At 42.7% G+C, this 20,043-nt stretch overlaps 1 protein-coding gene and 1 long non-coding RNA gene across 5 annotated transcripts; one reads left to right on the forward strand and one right to left on the reverse strand.

Annotated features, from left to right (window-relative positions):
- Window positions 1–433: 433 nt before the first annotated feature.
- On the reverse strand, window positions 434–6,461 carry LOC111926350 (uncharacterized). Its single transcript, XR_002862863.2, has 3 exons — window positions 6,062–6,461; window positions 4,799–4,990; window positions 434–4,326 (listed from the first exon to the last, which is right to left on the reverse strand). It is a non-coding gene; the product is annotated as an uncharacterized LOC111926350 (long non-coding RNA).
- Window positions 6,435–19,978, forward strand: ENTPD6 (ectonucleoside triphosphate diphosphohydrolase 6). 4 transcript variants are annotated; one of them, XM_086879039.1, is made up of 15 exons: window positions 6,462–6,528; window positions 8,000–8,341; window positions 9,676–9,752; window positions 10,154–10,297; window positions 10,733–10,808; window positions 12,048–12,083; window positions 13,233–13,321; window positions 14,595–14,674; window positions 15,611–15,675; window positions 16,020–16,121; window positions 16,583–16,723; window positions 17,598–17,654; window positions 18,239–18,351; window positions 18,627–18,728; window positions 18,813–19,978. In XM_086879039.1, exons 2-14 carry the CDS (start codon window positions 8,083–8,085, stop codon window positions 18,714–18,716), a joined length of 1,329 nt encoding a protein of 442 aa, XP_086735165.1. In that variant the 5' UTR covers window positions 6,462–6,528; window positions 8,000–8,082; the 3' UTR covers window positions 18,717–18,728; window positions 18,813–19,978. The 4 variants fall into 4 exon arrangements, with proteins under 4 accessions (XP_086735166.1, XP_086735165.1, XP_023801166.1 ...); XM_023945398.2 differs by lacking the exon at window positions 6,462–6,528 and adding an exon at window positions 6,531–7,136; XM_086879040.1 differs by having other exon boundaries at window positions 6,435–6,528; window positions 18,627–19,978.
- Window positions 19,979–20,043: the final 65 nt, after the last annotated feature.

Raw genomic sequence — 20,043 nt, forward strand, 5'->3', positions numbered from 1 at the left:
AGCTCCTGAAGCATAGATGATTGAAGGTTAACAAGAGGCTACCACTAATGTTTATTTGTCAGTAGCTGGTGCAAGACATGGAAAAAGTAACGGAGAATATTTTTCTCTCCAAGGTGTACAACGATTATTTCACACACAAAACTTTAGACACTTCCTAGCAAATAAGAGGTACATATCTTCTCACAGCAAAAACTTTTAGGATCACTGTCCCTTATGAGACTCTAAGCATCCATTGTTAATATACAGTGCAATCCCACATGGAGGACTGAGACCAGTGAACTTGTCCTCAAGGGGCAGTGGGACAGCAGAGCACCTCCAAAAATGGCTCTCAAGGCATTTGTCCTCCAAAATTGTCTCTTAGGACCCAAAAAGCAACATTCAACAAAGAAGAAAATGTGTTATATACATAGGGAAGAATTGGCAGACAGCTGTATTTCCCTATTTCCATTCATACATGTATTAAGCAAAATAATATTATGAACATTAAGGAAAGACAGACACTTTCAGTCTTCTCTTTTTCATAATAACTTTAAATTGCTTCTGGCATGCTTTACATAATAGCCATTGAAAATATCACAAGGCTTACACAGAAAATTCATTGTGAAATTAAACAGTGTGAAAACAAGTAATCATTTGAAGATGCAAATCATTTCCAAAATCCCAGAACTACTGTCTATAGTCATAATCTAACTGGCAGCTGAATACTAAGGGAGGCTTTTCCCAGAGATCTTCAGTGACAGCACAAGAAGTGAAGGAAACAGACTGGAACATGGCATGTTCCTGTCAGGTATCACACAACGTATTTCACCTTACGGGTGGTTTAGTCCTGGGACAGGGCCTCAAGAGTCTCCACCCTTGGAGATACTAAACACTCAGCTGGACAAGGTTTTGAGCAATCCAATCAAACTTCAAATTTAGCCCTGTTTGAAGCATGGGAACCTCAAGAGGTCAACTCAAATATAAATTACTCTGGGTTTCAAAGATATCAAAAGTTTTTTAAAATCAGAGCATTTTTACCAAAAGCTGAACCTTAACATCAGACATAAGCCATTAATAGCTTTTAAAAGCTCTGTAGAAGAGGTTGGGATCCATCTTCAGCAGGGGAAGCAGAATGATAAGGCGAGCAATTACTTCCTTCTCTCTAGGAATATTTACAATTGACTCCAAGGTTATGACAAGATCATAAAAATCTTAACAAAAGCTTGTTAAAGGCATGGGCTGTCTATTCCAACAGACAAACCTGTGTCACTCGACTAGCAGCCTACCAAATGAGTAACTGTATATATGAGTAAATGTATGTCTGAGCAAACACTTTGCCCACCAGCCCACTGGTAAAATGTATTTTTGACTGCCTGGAAATTCATCCCTAACATGAAACACAAGGGACAATTTCTGAAATTGTAAACCGTTAAAAACAGCAGCAATTTGTTTTCACTTTTTTCATCCTCCCCACCTATTTTTTTCTCAAAAAACAGCTACTTGGAGTCAGTGCTATGAGACAGCCCACAGATGGACACATTTATAATGAATTTGGAAAAGTTAAAAACACAGTGATAGCAGACATGGAACAAAAATCTGGGGAATTCTCCTTAATTAGATTACACTCAGCGCACCCTGTCCATCTGAATGAGGACACAGCAGTGGAAACCGCCTGACAGCGTCGCTAATACAACTGAGGGGGTCTGTGGCAGCAGACATCTGTTTTAAAGCCCTGATCCAAATCTGCCCCTAGAGGCAAATCAGCCAGGCTTTGGATGTCAGTCTGAAACGTTAAAAGCAAAATTCCTACTTGCTGGGAGCAGGTGCAGTTCCACTAAACTCAGCACATTTTAACGGCACCCTGGATTTCAAATAGCTCCAGGAGTCTGCAAGTGCGGCACAAGCGCAAGGAGAAATAGACACACTTATTGTAAAACACTCATCTATCAGCAAGGTGTAGTAATGCTGTTTCCCAGCCTCAAAGATCTCAAAGAAAGGTCTCAAAAAAGTCACCAAAGTGCAAAGTACATTCAGCCCCTCCTCACTGCCCTACAACACAAGGGCTTGAAAAATTTGCTGTGTTGTGTTTTCTCCCTCATTTTTTCCTGCATGGTCTGTACCTGCCAGAGGATCTTGCATACATCCCCTTGCTTAGAAAAGCAATAAGAACTTTTTTTTTTTTCCTTCTGAAAGCAGAATCTATTCATGTTTTGTTACAACTGTCCATGGTACATGTCGAATATGGAGGGGGCAAGGAGGAAAATCTGGCAATGATCCTCCTGTACATTATTTCAGACAGCAGGCACACACCTCAGAATAAATAAATAACCACTAAGCCATCCCCATTCATGTTTATAATTAGTGCAATCTATTTAACAAACAGACACATAATATAGGTCAATTATGTAGGTCATGATAAATTTATAAAGAACTTCAGCCTGTAGGGCACCAAAAAGACCACGTTGAGGCAGCATTTCCAAAGTTACAGTTCATTTCTGCACGTGGTTTGTGAGCAGCAGTCAGGAACAGCAGAGACCTCCTCAGTTTTTCTGCTTTGTGGTGCTATAGCCACAGCCATCAAGGAAATCATCAGTGGCATCTCCTGGGAGACATCCCCTATGATACAAGCACAGAACTGTGCCTCCAAAATATTTGTCCAGTTACTGGACAAATGCAGTTTCAAAAATTGCCAGAAGCATAAATGTCTCAAAGGTGTTTAATTCCTATGACTTTGTCAGAAACTGATGGGTATGCAGAGGGGAGATAGAGAAATATGTTATTTATGCTTTCTCCATGAAAAGGAAATAGAAACTCAGCATTTGTCTGGCATGTTTGATCATGGCCCTCTCAACCAGGGACAGATGCAGCTGCAGAGAAGATGCAGTAGATGCCAAGTCCTGCCTTGCTAGGAGTTTTGGGAAGGAATGATGAAGATCCACAGTGGAGGGCATCAGAGAGCAGCAGGTGCCATGTGGGGTTCCAGGTAAGTGACAGGATCTCAGAACTACCTATCCTTCTCAGGAATATGGGGAGGATGCAGTGACAGACGGCCACAGGGAAAGCTACACATCAATGGTTTGCAGGAGACAAATTTAATGCTCAGGACTCAACAAAAATCACACTTTTCTGCTACAGGTCAGCACAAGTAGAACTTGTTTTTTGAGACAAAGGGAGAAAATGGAAGCTGAATGGAAATTTGAGCTATAGGTTTAGTTGCTGTTCCTTTTCCTTTGTATTTGCAAGTACTGCAGCAGAACAACTCTCTCAGTGGGTACGCATCAGCTGGTTGAACACCCATGTGACTCTCTGAGGATGTAGGGACATCAGGATTATTCAGTTGCTACCTGGCTTGCACAACATGCCAATTACATGCAGTTCATGGGCACACTGTGCCAAAAATACTGACTTTGTACTTGCTGTACAACTTAATCTTGTTACTGTGCACTAGAGTCGTAACAAAATTGCTGAAATAACCTTTTAATCATACAGATTTTCCTATCTGTACAATTTGTCTTTGATCCCTGTTTATTAATTCTCATTGAGACATCCAAAACAATTCTTCTTATAACATGGGAGTGACAGAGATAACTTCCCAAATGGTTCCCAAACTGGTTCCCAATAATCCGCATTCTACCTCAGTTTGATATATACAATGCACCAAGGTATGAATCTAAATGTATGAGTAATATGCACAATATGTGGATATCAGATTTGAAAATTTGTTACAAATCTCAGACTGTGTGACTTAATTCTAAGAATGACCACAGTACTGCATGTGACACAGTTTCAGGAATGGATCCAAAACTCTTTAAACCACCTGCACTCCATCCCAGGTCCGAAGCTGAGGAGAGGGGGTTTCCAGGAACAGCCTGAGAACTGTTCTCATGCACATAAGTAATGTTTTTTACAGGAGAGAGAGATAAAAAACAAACCGCAGTATTGCATTCCCATTTCTTTGGAATCTCTAGTCCTAACTGCAGCACTTATTACGAACATATATGCAAGATATTTCAGTTTCAACTAAGAGAAATAAATACTGTACTATTTTGCCCTGTCCCTGGGGAAATGGTGTTCCTGACAAAATACTGCTCTCTGCTGGCCTTGACCTGCTTTAGCTCAAGGGCCTCGACTCCTGAGATCTGCCTTCCCTCGTGAAAAGGGGAAAAAAATTCTTTTGCTGACTTAGCAATCGGTGACAGGAGCATTTCTTTATTAAGGATTGAAAAAAAAAAAAACTTGATAAGAAAAACCATACAGATATCACCTAAATCTTCTGTCTTGAAGAAAAAATGCAAGTAGTGCTTCACCCCGAATAACGCCTCAGAAGCATTCCTGTTTTCTTGCAACCTGGAAGAAGAAATAGGCTGTTGATGTAGCAGGCTCTCTGTTATGATGAGTTCAGAAGTCTGTGTGTTTCTAAACATAGGGGATTCAAGTTCTGTTCTAGGTTTCAGGAAACTTGCTCCTAGGTGGAAATGTTCACAGCAGCCCAAAATCACAGTGATAACCACAGAATTTGAGAAGGGGCTCCCTGGTCTTTTACTTCAAAGGACAGCTCCAGACCTGAGTAGCTCCCTAGCCCAAAAGTTGTAGTGTCTTTACTTCCTATCTCCATTTTTTTTCTGTTTTACCAAAAGGGGGTCACTCAGAACAAAGCTAACTAAAAACCAGCTTACTTTCTTTGAATTTACTTTCACACTGCCACTAGATATTGCTGAGCTACATCTGGCACAGCAAGAACCATAAAAAAGTAGTTTTTTAGTCTGTCAGCATACCATATTTTGGGACAGAACAAGGTGATGCCATGCTTCAGACTCACCAAGATCAGTGACCATGCACAGCTATGACTGTGACCATCCTCCCCTCAGTTCCAGAGATAAAGGGTATTCACCCAGCAGTCAGGCTGCATCTTTCCTGAGGTTGTCGTGTCTATCTTCTCCCTGCTGGGTTTGCAGCTCCTGAGATTCCATGACTGACAGGAATGCCACAGCAGCAATTTCGGGATTAACACCTACAGGAATCAACAGAGCATTCTCAGATGTCTTTTTTTTTCTCAAGCCGCTAGCAGACTCATCTTTGGCGAAACCACACCATCAGAGTCTTTCTTTCAAACCAGCATAGAAACTACACATAGATTCTGTGTTGCAATCACATCACAGAAGAGCTACAAATCTTAAAAAAAATTAATTCTTTGCCCATGAGGTATGGTGAAAGGCATGAAGCAACTACTCAAGGACTTTGCTCGCATCTACTCATACTCCCTGCCTCAGACCCAACCCAAACTTGCAGGACAGGAGCTCCTGGGAGGGCTGGCTCTCACTGGGGTGCAGAGGGTGCCCAGAAGCCCTGCCAGCCATCTCCTGGTGGCATTATCCCTGGGCCATGGGGCTTCTCCCACCACCCACACAGGTCCTGCTCTGCACTTTCCCCCCTCACCTTGAGGACCACTCCTGTTATTATCCAGAAAAATCAGATTCATTACCCAGTGTGCAACAAGCCAAAAATTACACACTCAAGAGAGACATTTGATTATTTGTTTCAGAGTTGCACAACTCTGGAAACCTGGATGATTTGTGGTATTCTACAAAATCTGTATGATTGGTGGTATTCTACAGAGGATGCCCCTCAGGATTTTCCAGGCCATTATTTATACACAGATATTTGGTACTAGTAACCTCCCAAGTACATGTTGAGGGCAACTCAAAATGGGTTTCTGTGTTCCATATCTATCAGTGCCCCAAATTGTTATTGTCTCTAAGACCCTAGAACCTGAAAAGAGAACTGGAGTGGGAGGTGTCACAGCTCCTTTTAAAGTCTTTGTTCACTAGGGGTCAGTGAGATTTAGCAATTCTGTTTCCAGGGGTTACTTACTGTTATTTTTTTGCCTGTTGCTGTTTCACTTGTTGTTAAACTTATTTTTTCACTTATATCTATTTGTATTCACTCCTGATTGGTGGAAGGGGATTGGTTAAATCTAAAGGGAGATAACTTAATTAGAGCATCCACCTCTTAAATCGTCTTAAACCAAAACACAACTTCTCTACTAGGACTGGTTAGTAATTATACAAACTATGTGACCCACCTAATTTCCATATATGCTCAGAGAAAGATTTTTCACCAAGCCAGCACCTTTTTGACCTACAGGTGTGATTTTTTTAGTACTATAAAAAACATATTTCATAGGATACATGGACCTTGGGTGTTTCACCAAGCTGGCAACGGGTACATCAACATTTTGATGTTCTTCATCCTTAGAGCTTGTTTGCTCCACTGTGTCCTTGGCTAGACGATGTTAACCACCACGTGATTCAAGATAATTTTTACACATTCCGCATTTCCCGACACACCTTCCTGACCTTGAGGCGCTTTGTTTATTTTATTTTTTAAGGCCATTTTCGTGGAACTCCCGCCCTGCGGGGCTCGGCCGCCGCGGGACCGCCCTCCCCTCCCCTCACGGAGCCGCGCGGCCGCCCCGCGCCTGCGCCGTGGGGGCGGGGCCGCCCGCGAGCCGGGCGGCGGCGGCGCCATGGCCGGGCCGGCGGGGGCGGCGTGAGTTTGGGAGAGAGGGAGGGAGGGAAGAGGGAAAAGGGAGGAGGAAGGAAGCGCGGGCGGCGGGACAGTGGTCTGTGTGAGAGCGGGGGACACCCCGCGGGATGTGCCGGGTCGGGCCCGCGCTGGCCCAAGCTCTGCCGGGCTCTCGGCTCCCGCCCGCATTCCTGGCTCCGGGGCGCCAGCGGGAAGCTTTTCCCTTGCAGTAAATGTTGGCGTCCCCTGACAAAGGCAGGGAAGTGACAGTCGCGATTCTCTCCAGGCAAACGGCGGTAGGGGGTTAGCGGTGCCAGGCTGCTGTGCCTCCTCATTTTTCCAGCCTCCGCTTTCCTGCTGTGGAGCTCGTGTCTCCTCCGAGGATCAGCCGGTCCCTGCGGCTTTTCTCCCTCCGGTGACATTTAGCTCTGGTGTGGCTGCAGCTGAGGCCTTCCTGGCACCAGCAGGATCGGATGATCACCCCGTAGATCTGCAGCGATTGCCACCTGCGTGTCTCTGCCTGCTGATAGAAGCCAGGAAGATTTTTAATTTAGTTGCAATGCCATCTTCCTGATTTCTGTGTCATGACAACGTACAGTTCCCTTTCACTTAAGCTGATCCATTCTTTATGTGTATGTTTGCCTGTGATTTTGTTTTCCCCCATTTTTATGAAATTTTGTCTTACCTTTGTTTTTGGAAATACTCTGTAATCACCTTGATTTTAAATTCCTCCCCTTCTTCATACTTTCTTCATGCTTCCTTCCTTCACATGAAGAGGTTACATATGTTTAAAAAACCTTGTTTAACTCGGCTTCATCAATTGGTTTCCTTTCTTTTCATCACTCTATCAAAAAAAGGAAATATTATATATAATTTTGCTCCCTGTAAATCACCACCGACTGATTTTTAATAATTTGTTTTTAATGATGTTGTGTGAGGCCTTGTAGCTTTTGTGGGTTGTGCTTTGCTGTGGTTTCTTTCCTGGTGTTGGAGATAGGGGAGGAGGGCAGTCAATTCCCTGGATCTTAGATCTTGCCTATAAAACATTAATTTTAAGTTGTCCTCGTCCAGTCTTCTGGGACCTCCCTCACCATCCAGGAACTAGCAAAGATAACTGCCCAGAGAAGCTGTGGGATCTTTATCTTCCAAGTTTTTCAGAATGCTCTTGGATATAGCCACATGGAGGGTCCCAACAGCTTCCCCTGCTGTGAGCAGGATGTTGGATGAGGTCCCCTCCCACCATAGTCACTGTACATAACTTCTCTGAACCTTCCTTATTTTGTGCCTTATTAGGCCTCTCTAGCAGTGGGAGAAAAGAAGATTTGTGCTGCTCCATGCCTTACTGTGAGCTGTGGGACTGAAAGAAGGGCTAAAAGAGGCTGCATTCCTTCTGTTCATTGGGAAAGTAGTGTCTGGTGTCGTGGGTATCATACTTTCAGATCCTTCTATCAGATCAGGAAAATAAAACAGATCTTTTCTCTTCTGTTGGATGTAGGAGTGACGTGAGAACCACCTGTTCTGTGTGAAGGACAAGGAATCGACCACTTGATAAAGGGAAGAAACAAAACATCCCATTAAATGGAAGCCATGAAGATATCAAAGCGGTTCTTCGCTTTTGGGATTTTGACATGCATAGCTGTTTATGTTGCATACATAAAATGGCACTTGGGCTCCAAACCATTTGTGGGAGCCACAGAAGGAGCTGCTGAAAGCAGGGGAGATAAACTGACCCATCAGGCAGTGACCACAGATCTCTCTGTCTTTTATGGAATTATGTTTGATGCAGGAAGCACGGGAACTCGCATCCATATATTTAAATTTGCACAGCAGTCGAGAGGTATGTCCTGCTCATTGAGTGACAGATTAAGTCTTCCATAAATTGTGGAGGAGATTATTGATGACAGTTTTCTAGGGTTTACTTGAACACACATGCTTCAGATCTTTCCAGAGAGCTGACAGGAGGTTTACTATGGTTCAGGCATGTGTATGTGGGTGAAATTATGAAAATGTTCAACAAGGAGAAAATGCTGTAATGTCAGAATATGAAGTAAGTAGCAGCTGTACTTTTAGTGTCATGAAAAAAAGGCCATTTTTCATCACACTGGTGGAAGAGAGAATTATAAATTCAAACTGCCCTGTTTCCCCAGATTTTTTAGGTTGTTTGGTGTCTCCTGGCAGTGAGCTGCTTCTCTCTAAAGTGTCCAGTTTAATGCATCCTTGGCTTCATTGTTTGGTTTAAACCACAAAATGAAACAAAAATCGCAAATCGTTTGATTAAAATTGCTGTGTGTTGCATCTGGACAGAAGTTACTTCTGAGAATTGAGACAAAGTGTACAAAAAACCCTCCAGCTTTCCTCTGGAGTAGTAACCTTAATTTGTTTATATGTTGTCAGCTACGTTTGTGAAACTCTTAAAGAGCCTGAGTGGGGCTGTTAGTTGGTGATCTAAAGGCTCTGTTGAGGATTAGCAGTGTGGTGTATGGTGTGATTGGCCTCTGGGGAGCACTTTAGGTTTGCATAATAGACTGGTGTAAGGCTCAACCACCAAAGGTGTTCAACGACAGTCCATGGATTTCCTTATTTTCTCGTATCGCCAAGTTTTTGCTTCTTCCTTTGCTTGCTTCATTTGAAACAAAATTTCAGAATGTATCTCAGCAAACTTTATGGAGTGTGGCGTTGCCTGGACTGTAGGTTTAAGCAAAGTACTGCAGCTTTCTGGAATACTGAAGTATTTACTGAAGTATCCCTCTGCTGCCATTGAAAATAGGCATTAAAAAAAATAGGCATTAAAAACCATTAGGTTTTGCTGGAATCAAGTGCAGCCGGAACAGAGCAGGCTGAAACAAGAGGTCTTTTTTTGCAGGTGCGGTTTGAAAAGCTGCACATGGCAGGTATAAGGCCTCAAAGAGAGCTTGAACCAATTTGATGACTGATGTGCATAGTGGACAGCAGCACCTGACAATCAGTCATGGCTTTAAAAGTGGTTTTCTCAGGTTCTAATTCCACAGCCTGGGCTGTATTTAAAGGTCAGGTAGCTGATAATAGTTCATTAGAAAGAAGCTTCAATTAACTTCTATTAGCACATAATAATGGAGTTTTTTTATGTATTTCTTTTTGTGTATGCAAAATTATTTGTACCATTACTTATTTTAGAATACTGCTTTTGAACAGAGACTCCCAGGTTAACCCATGAGACGTTTAAAGCACTGAAACCAGGTCTCTCTGCATATGCTGATGATGTCGAAAAGGTAATTGAAGTTACTTCTTTCTTGTCTCCCTTTCCTTCTGGTTTGCAGAGATTTAGGGACTCCTAAGAGTCAGACTTAGACCCAGCTCACAGTGTTTTACAAAAGCCTTTGCTTTCCAAGAATTTGAGCCTTTTGTAGCCAAAAAATTTGGTGGCAGAGTGTTCTGTTTCACTGTTTGAAAAAGTGACTCTTTCTGGTTTGGACCTGTTGATCAAAGACTTCCATTATATCCACTAGGCCTTATGCTGTAGTGAGATAGTAAGTCCCGCACCTTTTCTTGATCCCTTTCGATATTAATTTGTTTCTGTTTCACAGTAACAGTGAATAATAGTTGTGATCACCCTTTTGATCTTTGAAAAGAGTTTTTAAGATGCCTTTTATTGTTCTTTCTTGGCTCACAGAGTGGCCAGGGAATAAAAGAGCTCCTGGAGGTGGCAAAGAAGGAAGTTCCTATGGAGCTGTGGAAGTTTACTCCTCTGGTCCTGAAAGCCACAGCTGGCCTACGGTTGCTGCCAGGAGAGAAAGCTCAGAAGTTGCTCGAAAAGGTATTATCTCCTGTCATTCAGTTTGCTTTCCAGAAAACATGCTCCTGTTAAAAATGCAGCACCCTAGGACATTCCTGCAGTCTAGGCTGTCCATCTCCTGCCTTTCCCATGTACGTATATTACCTTGAGGGTCACCAATTCCAACAAAGCAAATGTGATTCCCTTCCCTACCCGTGTCCATCCCTTGTTAATGGCATTTCTGAGCAGTCTTTGTGCTTGAAAACCAATGACATCCGTCCTTGTTTCTGCACCAAACAGCAGGGCCAGCACAAAAAGGCCTGCTGCTTGTTGGACTCTTGAACTTCAAACAAAGTGGTGAGCAGCAGTCAGAATCTGGCCCAAGAAGAGGAGTAGTAATGTAAAAACTGGGGTTTTAAAAAGCTTGTTTTTCAGTTGAAAAAGTATTTCTCTGAATGTAGCTTTTATTTGAACTAGGTGAAGGAGATTTTTCAGGCCTCCCCCTTCTTTGTGAGGGACAATTGCGTGTCAATAATGAATGGAACTGATGAAGGTAAGCAACTTTCTGCAGTCCTGGAAATTCCTGCTGCACTGTGACAAATCCCTGCCTACTGTAGTAGGAACCCATAAGACAGAAGCAGAGTTTTTATGCAGCCACTGGCAGTGCCTGCCAAAGAAATCTTGTTCTGTATTTTCCAATTTGAAGTCCTGAGCTCTTTCCTGATCTTGAAAGCTCTGAGTGTTGAACACTGTAGGATGCCTGTAGGATTCCTGTAGGATCACCAGAAAGCCACTGTGGAGGTGTTCCAATCAGCACTTCTGGAAAAGTTTCTGAATATCTGCTTGTCTTCAACAATTGGGTTAGCCTTCTCTGCTCTTGAAAATGCTTATCAGAGCTCTCTGGAAGTATTTGATCATAATGTTAATTATAACTCATCTAATGGGTGGGAATGTGAGTTCAATCTGAAAAAAAAAATTGTTATATAGGGAAGAAAACACATGTTAAAGTAAGATTATGTTGATCCAAAAATGTTGAGGACAGGATGTCACAATTCTGAGAAACTGAGTGTTGAAATGTGTTTTAAATCTGCTCAGGAACCAAGCTTTAAAATAGCTGAAGCTGTTTATGAGTTTCTCTTCTTGCTACTTAATGGAGGATAAACATTATTTTTCTTTTGTTTTAAAATCAGTAATAGCAGTGATAGCCTAGGTTCAGCCAAGGATTGAAGTGGGCCACGCTCTCTGGCATGCCTTGAGTTTTAACCACATGAATAAATATTTGAATTTGTTAACATAAGGCCACTGATTCACCTAATTTATGGGGAACAGTTTATAAAACAAGATGAGGATAAAAACAGCATAGCTCAGAAAATTGCTTAGAGGAAAACAGGCAAAATTAGAACACTGAAAGATGAAAATTCTTAGTATTCATAAAGAAAACTGGAGTGCCTGACTTCAAACAAATGTTTTCCTAGAAAATGGATAATGTGAGTTTCAGTTATCTCTTTGTCTTTTAGCTAAGGACTGAAGCCTTTGTGACTTCCTGCCTAAGTTTTTGACCTGTGATATACAGAGTTTTCCAGGCATTTTGTACATGGGGCTTCTCTCCCAAATATCAGATAAGCTCTGATAGAGAAGGTCATTCTCTTTGTTCAAATAGTCTAATCTTGGGTTTGTCAGCCATTGACAGTTCTGGAAACCTTGTAATATGGCTTGCCTTATTGTTGCTGCTGTTAGATAAAATTAAATATTATGCTCTAAGCAAGTGCCTTTTGAATCTTTTCCTTATTAGGTATTTCAGCCTGGATCACAATAAATTTTTTAACAGGTATGTATACATGAGCATGTTTATAAAGATATGACCAATGCTGTGAAATTCCTGCTCTTTTTTGCCCCTGTGTGGAATTTGCTCATTCGTTGGGGTGGAATGGGAGAAAGAAGACTCTGAGAATAAGTCAGCAGTTTGTTTTTGGCATGGCCTATTTAAGTCATCAGGATTTTTTCCATTTACTTGATGGAGTGAGGAGTTTAATCCTTTTTCCTAGATGTTTAATGTAGCTTTTCTTTCAGTTCCCTGTAGGGTACTAGAGCATTTTATTCCTTTTTAGAGCCTGCTGTGACTGCGGCTAAATTTTTTGTGTGAATATTCTAGATGTGCTTGGCAGCTGCAGAGAGTAAAACAAAGTGCTATGCTACTTCCTTTCAGATTTATAACACAGAAATGCCACGGGTGTTTACACTGCTGAGTGAGAAAAGGGTAGCTGAAGATTAGAGAGAAAAGTAAGCTGAAGACCTCTCTGACAATACATAAAGCACTTTGCCATCCAAGTGTTCTGTTCAGCACACAGTGTGTGGGGCAATGTGCTCTGGAGCTTTTTATGCTCCCAGGAAATATCAGAAAGGTCAGCAATCTTCAAACATCAGCTATCGTGAGGTATACTGAGGTACTTGGCACAAACTGTCCTTGTCAGGAAGGTGTATTTGAAGGATCTAACTGAGAAGAATTAGATCTAAATGAGAGCAGAGGTCTTGGCTGGCAGCAGGAAGAATTCCAAGAGAGCTGAGTCTCTTAGGCCAGCTCTTTTCAGTCTGTCATCCCTTTGGCCATAGGAATCTGCAAAATATTGCTAAGGGATCAGGGAGAGGTGGCATTCCTCTGAGTTACAAAGTGGTTACCAGAGCAGAGTTTGCAAAAGATCTTTGCATCCAAAATGTTCAGGAATGCAGTAACCAAAGCTGCTGTGATTAGGACAGGAACAGCCACTGAAGAAATAAGAGATTCTTGTCTCTTTAAGATTTTCAGGTCTCATAAAGCCAAAATTGGTGCCCAGTAGATAACAGTGTAATTTAGTGCTGTGCCGAAGCTGTGAGTGGAGTTAGATTGTTCTCTTTCCTTACCACTGTAGTTCTGGTTTTGTTCCTAGCCAGTTTTTCACAGTGCCCACCATGGCTTTCTCTGTTCTGTCACACATTTCAGGCAGGCTAGATGATCCACAGAAGAGAAGTGTAGGGATGCTGGATTTGGGTGGTGGATCCACACAGATCACCTTCCTTCCGCGCACCAAGGTAACGTGAGCATGCACACTGTTGGGAAATGCTGCTGCAGGAATCTGTTAACTGTTCAGATTTCTTTCCCTTGGAAACAAAGTGAGAGTTTTGTCAGTGTGATATGAAACCACACTTGTGTCTTAGTCATATGTGCCTTTTTATAGTCAGTCCCAGAGGCATTCACAACTCTTTGTCCATCCTCTTCGTTCAGCTCCATGGGTCAGTGGTGCTTGTGGCAAGTCTGCCAGGGCTGCTTTATCTCGTGGAGGACACCATGTTCACTTGAATTTCTTAATCCTTGACTTTCAGTTTGTACAGTTTATAACAAAGAAACCAAAAAGCAAGACTATTAATGAATTTAAATCCAGCATTTAGCCTACACTGGGATTTAAGAACACAGTAAGGTGCCTTCTCAGTCCTTGTTTCTGATTGTCCTGAGTTCACTCAGTTTCAAATGAATGCCATTCTAGCTTCCTGATGTGGCATTTTTACAGGTATTCTGTGAAATCCCTGTGGTTCTGGTATTGTAAGGCTCTGGCTTGAGCAGAATTAGTGCTCATAGTAAAGCTGCACAAAAGCAGATGGGATGCTGTATCCAGTGTCCCAGCCTGGGTTAATCAAGACATTGCACTATTTCAGCAGAATGGCAAGGGATGAAGGGTCCAGTATGTGGAAATTCTGAGCATAGAGAAGGAGTTAAGTTATGAGCAGCATGAGCAGCACTGTGGCCTGAGCTTTTCTCCCCACAAACACTCTAGCTGTGCTGATGCACTTGGGGAACAGGCTACCCTTTCATTCTTTCAGACCAAAGGCTGGTCCTCGCTCTGTTCCTTGGCAAGCTCAGGGATGTGCTTTTCCTCTGGCTTGTGCAAGTTCTCAGATGAATTCACTTGAGTAGGAAGTTAATGCGTGCCTGGCCTTCCTATTAGTTTGCACACAGTCCCTGTAGTAGGGATCATGTGAAGAGGCAGTTGCTGTAGCCTCTGGACAAAAGCAGTTAAGAGCTGGAGTAAGGATTCCTTTTTAATGACAGTAATTCTTTTATACAGCATATTGGTGTGGACACAAATATAACCAGTTTAAACCCTGTCATGTGAAGTCACTCTTAGCTCCAGGTTTTATGGTTGCCTTGCATATGAGCGGTCAAATTGAAATCCTTGCAAATTCATCATTTCTCTCTGAATCATGCTAGGATTATTTCACATTCTTCTTAATGTGTTGGAAGATTACCTTGTTGATGTTTGCTGCTGGCTGGCAGAAACCTGCCAGTGACATCTTTTTCTCCCTCCAGGCAACTCTACAGACATCACCATCTGGCCACATAACTTCATTTCAGATGTTTAACCACACCTACAAGCTGTATTCATACAGGTTAGTTGTGGAAAAGAGAGCACAGTGCTCAGATGGAAGCGTTCTGTGAAGCCAGGGAGACTGAGGTGCTTTTCTGGAGTGGGGTCCTTGCAAATGAATACCAAAAGAAGAGAGAAACTGCTTCTTCTGAGCCACGTGATTTTGGCTGCCCACCATGTGCCCACCAAGTCCCTTTATCACTCCCATTCCATTAACAGGACAGGGGGAAAAAAATATGACAAAAAGCTCATGGGTCAAGATAAGGACAGGGAGGTGACCAGTTATTATCATGGGCAAAACAGACTTGACTTTAATTTATTTAGTGTTTAGTTTAGTTTATTGCCAATTAAACAGTAAGATAATGAGAAATAAGAACAAAATCAAAAATGCTTTCCCTCCACCTTTCCTCCTTCCCAGTCTCAGCTTCACTTCCAACTCTTATACCTTCTCACTGCTGAGCAGCACAGAAAGATGGAGAATGGGGGTTGCAGTCAGTTCATCATGCTTTGTCTCTGTTATTTCTTCTTCCTCACTGTCTTCTCTGCTCCCAGTGTTTTGGGCAGAGGCTAGCAGCTTTTTCCTACCCATGTTTGCTGTGGGGTGTGTTTGGGCTCAGAAAGCCAGTTATGTATGCAAGTGTCTGGGCTGCCTTTGAAGGAGGGTAGGAGTACCCAGTGAGGTACTAGGAGCAGAGTTAGGGAAATGCCATTGCCAGTTCTCCAAGATCCAGATTACAACTGACAGGTGTTGCCTGAGCTTTTTCAAAGAGAAATTATCCTTCTGGATAAAGTAATATGAGAGCAGGCTGTCACACTGTTCCCGTCACATGCATGAGCTGCTGACTTGAGCCACTTTGCCATGGCTGTGTAGAGGAGACTGGCATGTCCCAGCTAGGTTGTCAGTGGAGTATCAGAGGAAGGATGTCTGTTGCTCACAGAGACTTTTCTCCCTTTGCAGTTACCTGGGACTTGGGCTGATGTCAGCAAGGCTCGCCATTTTGGGAGGAGTTGAGGGAAAACCCTGTAAGTTATGGGCAGTCCTCAGATCCTGGTTCTGAGTTCAGGCTGTATAGCCCTGTGGTGGGGGGAGGAGCTGTGTATCCCCTTCCCACTGGGCTTGAGGTTCCTGAGTGGCATGTGGGCTCCTGTCACCATGGCTGGGTGCATTTGAGATGAATGTAGGAGGTGACGCTGACAGATCCCAGGAGACCTAGATTCTTGCCAGCCTCAGGTTGGGGGCAGCCATGGGACATCCAAACCATGACTGGGCTGTGGAGGGGCCTTGCTGAGGCTGCAGGGCTGGGGGTGGAGGATCTGAATTCACTCCTTGCATTTTTTCCTAATTTGGCTTTGCTTTACTTCTGCAGTAGGAGAAGGGGAAGAATTGATCAGCCCTTGTTTACCACCTGGCTTCAAATCCGAGTGGCAACACGCTGAGATAGTGTACAAAATTAGAGGACAGAAGGCAGGTATAGTGATTTATCACTTTTGCTATCTAGGTTTAGCTGCTGTTAGCACAGTAAATGATACACTCTCATCCTCTTTCAAAGACACCAGGCTCTGTTTGCTGTTCTGTATGGCTCCTCTTGATGTGCTGTCAAAGAGATCCTTCAGTTCCTTTGTCTTGTGCCATGATGTGTCTGTCCATTCAGTAAAGCTGCTAGAAGTGATGCAGATGGGGTTGAGCAGTCCTTGAACAGGTCTTTCACAATCCTTCTCCCTCAAATGATGTTGTCCATCTCTGATTTATGACACAGTCCCAACCTGAGGATGGTAGGTGTCTTCCTCTGGGAGAAGATGTAAATTTCAGTCCTCTGTGAAGAGTTTTGCTATTTTTCAAAAAGGAGCCTGTTTTCTGGCAGATCCTAAATAAATTCTCTATATATTTATCTCTCAGCCATATGATGGGGTTTTTTCTGTTTTCTTTTAGGTGAACCTCTGTATGAGTCTTGTTCTAATAAAGTGGCAAAGATGCTCTACAAAAAAGTGCATAGAGCTGGGGAAGTGAAGGACCTAGACTTTTACATTTTCTCCTACTACTATGACTGTGCAGCAGAGGCTGGTCTCATAGGTATGTCTGCTCCTGAGTTGGTTTCATTTTAAATGGTAAGCTATGGAAGCAGTGGGAACACTTGCACACATCATGATGCTTTGCTAAGCTGTCATGGAAATTAGTCTGTTGTTACACTGCTGTGTAGCATTGATCTTGACTTGATATTAATTTCTATAGAGAAGATACTGGGGCTGTGAAATAGGACCTAAAGCCTTTGATAATAGTTTTTAAACAAACTGTTTGCATTTCAGAAATGGTTGTTACCTAATTAGCTCTACAATGTGAGATAGAAAAAACTTCATAATGATAAATTTATTGGGCAGTAAAGCAGTAAAAATTGTTTGGGCTGTTTGCTTCACTGACCTTTTTAGATGGAATGAAGATTTTCATGTATTTCCACATGCATTCAGAATGAATCACATCTTTTTTCCAGTGCTGTGTTTGTGTACAAAAGGCCGTCACATTCAGTGGTAAAAAGCAGATAATGAGATCTCAAGTTAGTTTGGACAAACATACACCCCTTTTCAGCCACTCTCCTTTTATAAATAATTTTAGATTTAATGTGTTGCAGAGCATCACTGCCCTGTCAGGTCTGGTCACAGGTGTTCCCTGTCCAGGCACCACTGGACAGGGCAGTGCAGAAATGGGGGTCAGGTGAGATGGTCTGTAAGTTTTGTTTCTGTAAGAAGCAAAGCTAAAGGTTCTTCATAAACCAAGATTTTTGAATCTATATTGAGAATCTTTTAAAGGTTCTTTTACCTTTAAAACTAGTTTGACTTTTGACATTGATTTCAGTGGCTCAAGGTTTGATTTCCAGACAACTTTTATGACTTGAGTCTACAATTGTCTTTATACAAAGACCATAAAAATCCGTGGATTTTTTTTCTTTTAGATAAAGAAAAAGGAGGAAGTTTAACTGTCAATGACTTTGAAATTGCAGCTAAATACGGTGAGTAAAATGCAAACACACACTAGTAATTGTGTGTAAATTAATTCCAGGTGGCAAGTGTGGGACACACCAAGGAGGCTGATGCTTTTAAGTAAATATTGAGTCCCTCTAAATAGCATCTAACCAACATTTCTGCTTATTTCTGAGTATACTATTTTTATATTAACTTTTGCTTTTGCAGTGGGTTTTATTTTGAGTTTGTCTTTTTCTTTTATTCTGTTGGGGTTTTTAAAATTTGGTTTTGTCAATATTTGTTGAGTGCTGGTGCTCAAGAAAGATTGACACACCTGAAGTTGCTCAGCTATTTGAAGACTTGAAGTAGATAGAAGAAAAGGCTCTTTTCCTGGAGAGATACAACAAACTGCTGTCTTAGGGGAGAGGTTGAATGTCTTGATCTTCCTTAAGCTTATGTGCTTATCCTTATGTGTGTAATGTCATTCCAGCCCCATTGTAACAGGTTCCATCACTGCACAGTTCAACTGACAAGAGCTGTTTTGTGGATTCATTTGAGGTTTTTCACAGCGGGGCTGTTGTTAGACCTGAGGCCACAGTGTGCATTCAGACACTGTTTTCTTTCTTCTCAGTTTGTAAGACCATGGAAATCAGCCCTGGAAACAGCCCTTTTCTCTGCATGGACCTCACATACATCACCTTCCTGCTGCAGGAACTGGGCTTCCCAAAGAGCCAAGGCTTTAAGGTGAAGCTCAAAGTGGATTTCTGAGGAGGGTGGGCAGGAGGGTGCCGAGGCAGGAGTCATCCTGCTGAGAGCTTGGTTCTTGATTGACCTTCTTGCTCTGCAACACAAGGTCTGCAATCGTGGGTGCAGCAACACTCTCCCCACGATTGTTGTAACTGTTTGTCATAATTTTCAGCACTATATCCACCTTGCATGTTTCAGATTCTCACAAAGAATTGTGTTTTAACTTTTCTGCTTGTTTTTTTTGTTTGTTTGTTTATTTGTTTTTTGTCCAGCTTGCCCGGAAAATTGACAATGTTGAAACGAGCTGGGCATTGGGAGCCACTTTTCATTACATCGACTCACTCAATAGATTGCAGTACTAACACTCCTAGAAGGTAACTTTTTTGAATTTCCATTTTTTGGAGGCCCAGCATGAAGCACATGAAGCACCTATTGAAGGGTGTGCTTTTGGCTTCCAGAGTCCTTTGGAAGATCACCATGAACTACACTCCTTTCCTTCCATCCCCTGCCAAGTCCCCACCTTTGCTAGCTCTTTTTTACAGTGAAGAGTATAAAGGAGAAGCCTTGATTTGACAGCATGTGCCATCAGCTTAATGTAAAACTTGATCATTTTGGAAGGAAAACCAGGACTCTGCAGGACATCTATGATCTCTATGAGAAAAACACAACTTTTTTGGAATATGCCTGTACTATGTGCTTGCAGTGTGCTGAAGTTGCTGAATGGTCACTCCAGAAGGACCTCTTTACTGTCCTGATTTCAGGGTGTTTTTTTCCTGTTTGTCAGCAGTTTTCAGTGATTTTTATTTTACTACTCCTGTGTTCAAAGGTAAACTTGTGTGTGTGCAAAAATTGTGCATTTACACATTATGCTGCTGACAGGCAGCAGCTTTGAAATGCAGCGTGGAAGACACAGCTCTGTGTTCCAGTTGCTGAAGGAGAAAAGCTCAGGAAGACTCTAGAACTTGATACAGGCTTGTGCCCTCTAGGGTTAAAGGCTAATGTTGATTCCCTGGCCATTGGGAGGTGGATGGTGGAAGACAACATCAGATTTGCTGAATGAGCAAGGCCTGGGAGCTGGGCACAAGGATAATAATGGATTTGACAGTTCTAGAGCTGGTCAGAGGAAGACAGACAAACAAGATGCAGCCACAAAAATAAATCCTGAGCATGGCTCACTGGACTTTGCAGACTTTTGTGCCCTGGCAAGATTGATGCAGGGCTGGGGATGAATGCATTTGCATGGTATTTTGGGTGTCTCTTCCTGCAGACATTATCTGTGCTAAATGAATGTATTGTGGTTGCAGTGAGCCAGGGGAGCATCGCTGAGGTGCTCTGCTCCAGTGGTGCTTGGTACGTGGGCAGGGAGCAATCACAGGGGCTGGAGAGGATATGCTGTGCTATTTGTAACCTAACTGTGGATTTGTGATGTATTTGATGAATGTATCGAGAAGACCCAAGTGGTATTTTGGGGGTGCAGAAGAGCCCAGCTTGCCCGAGCACCCTGACTCGGGCTCGGGGCAGCAGTACATGACACGGCGGCCTGCTGTGTGCACGGCTGCTGGCTCTGAGTATCGGGGGCAATTGAACCTCACTGTGCCGACAATAAACCCCCAATTTAAAATCAGAACGTGGTGATGGGGTGGCTTTTAGCGCCAGAGCCCGCACGGGGGGGGAGTGCGATGAGAAACC

The sequence above is a fragment of the Cyanistes caeruleus genome, chromosome 2 (genome assembly GCF_971803275.1).
Source record: "Cyanistes caeruleus chromosome 2, bCyaCae1.hap1.1, whole genome shotgun sequence".
Taxonomy (NCBI): Eukaryota; Metazoa; Chordata; class Aves; order Passeriformes; family Paridae; genus Cyanistes; species Cyanistes caeruleus.

What these genes read in the sequence shown, in the direction of transcription:
- ENTPD6 (XM_086879040.1), top strand. Translation starts at nt 8,083, where the DNA reads ATGGAAGCCATGAAGATATCAAAGCGGTTCTTCGCTTTTGGGATTTTG. An exon ending in CACAATAAATTTTTTAACAG is followed by an intron (nt 12,084 to 13,232) that starts GTATGTATACAT and finishes CACACATTTCAG; the next exon opens with GCAGGCTAGATGATCCACAG. An exon ending in AGGAGTTGAGGGAAAACCCT is followed by an intron (nt 15,676 to 16,019) that starts GTAAGTTATGGG and finishes TTACTTCTGCAG; the next exon opens with TAGGAGAAGGGGAAGAATTG.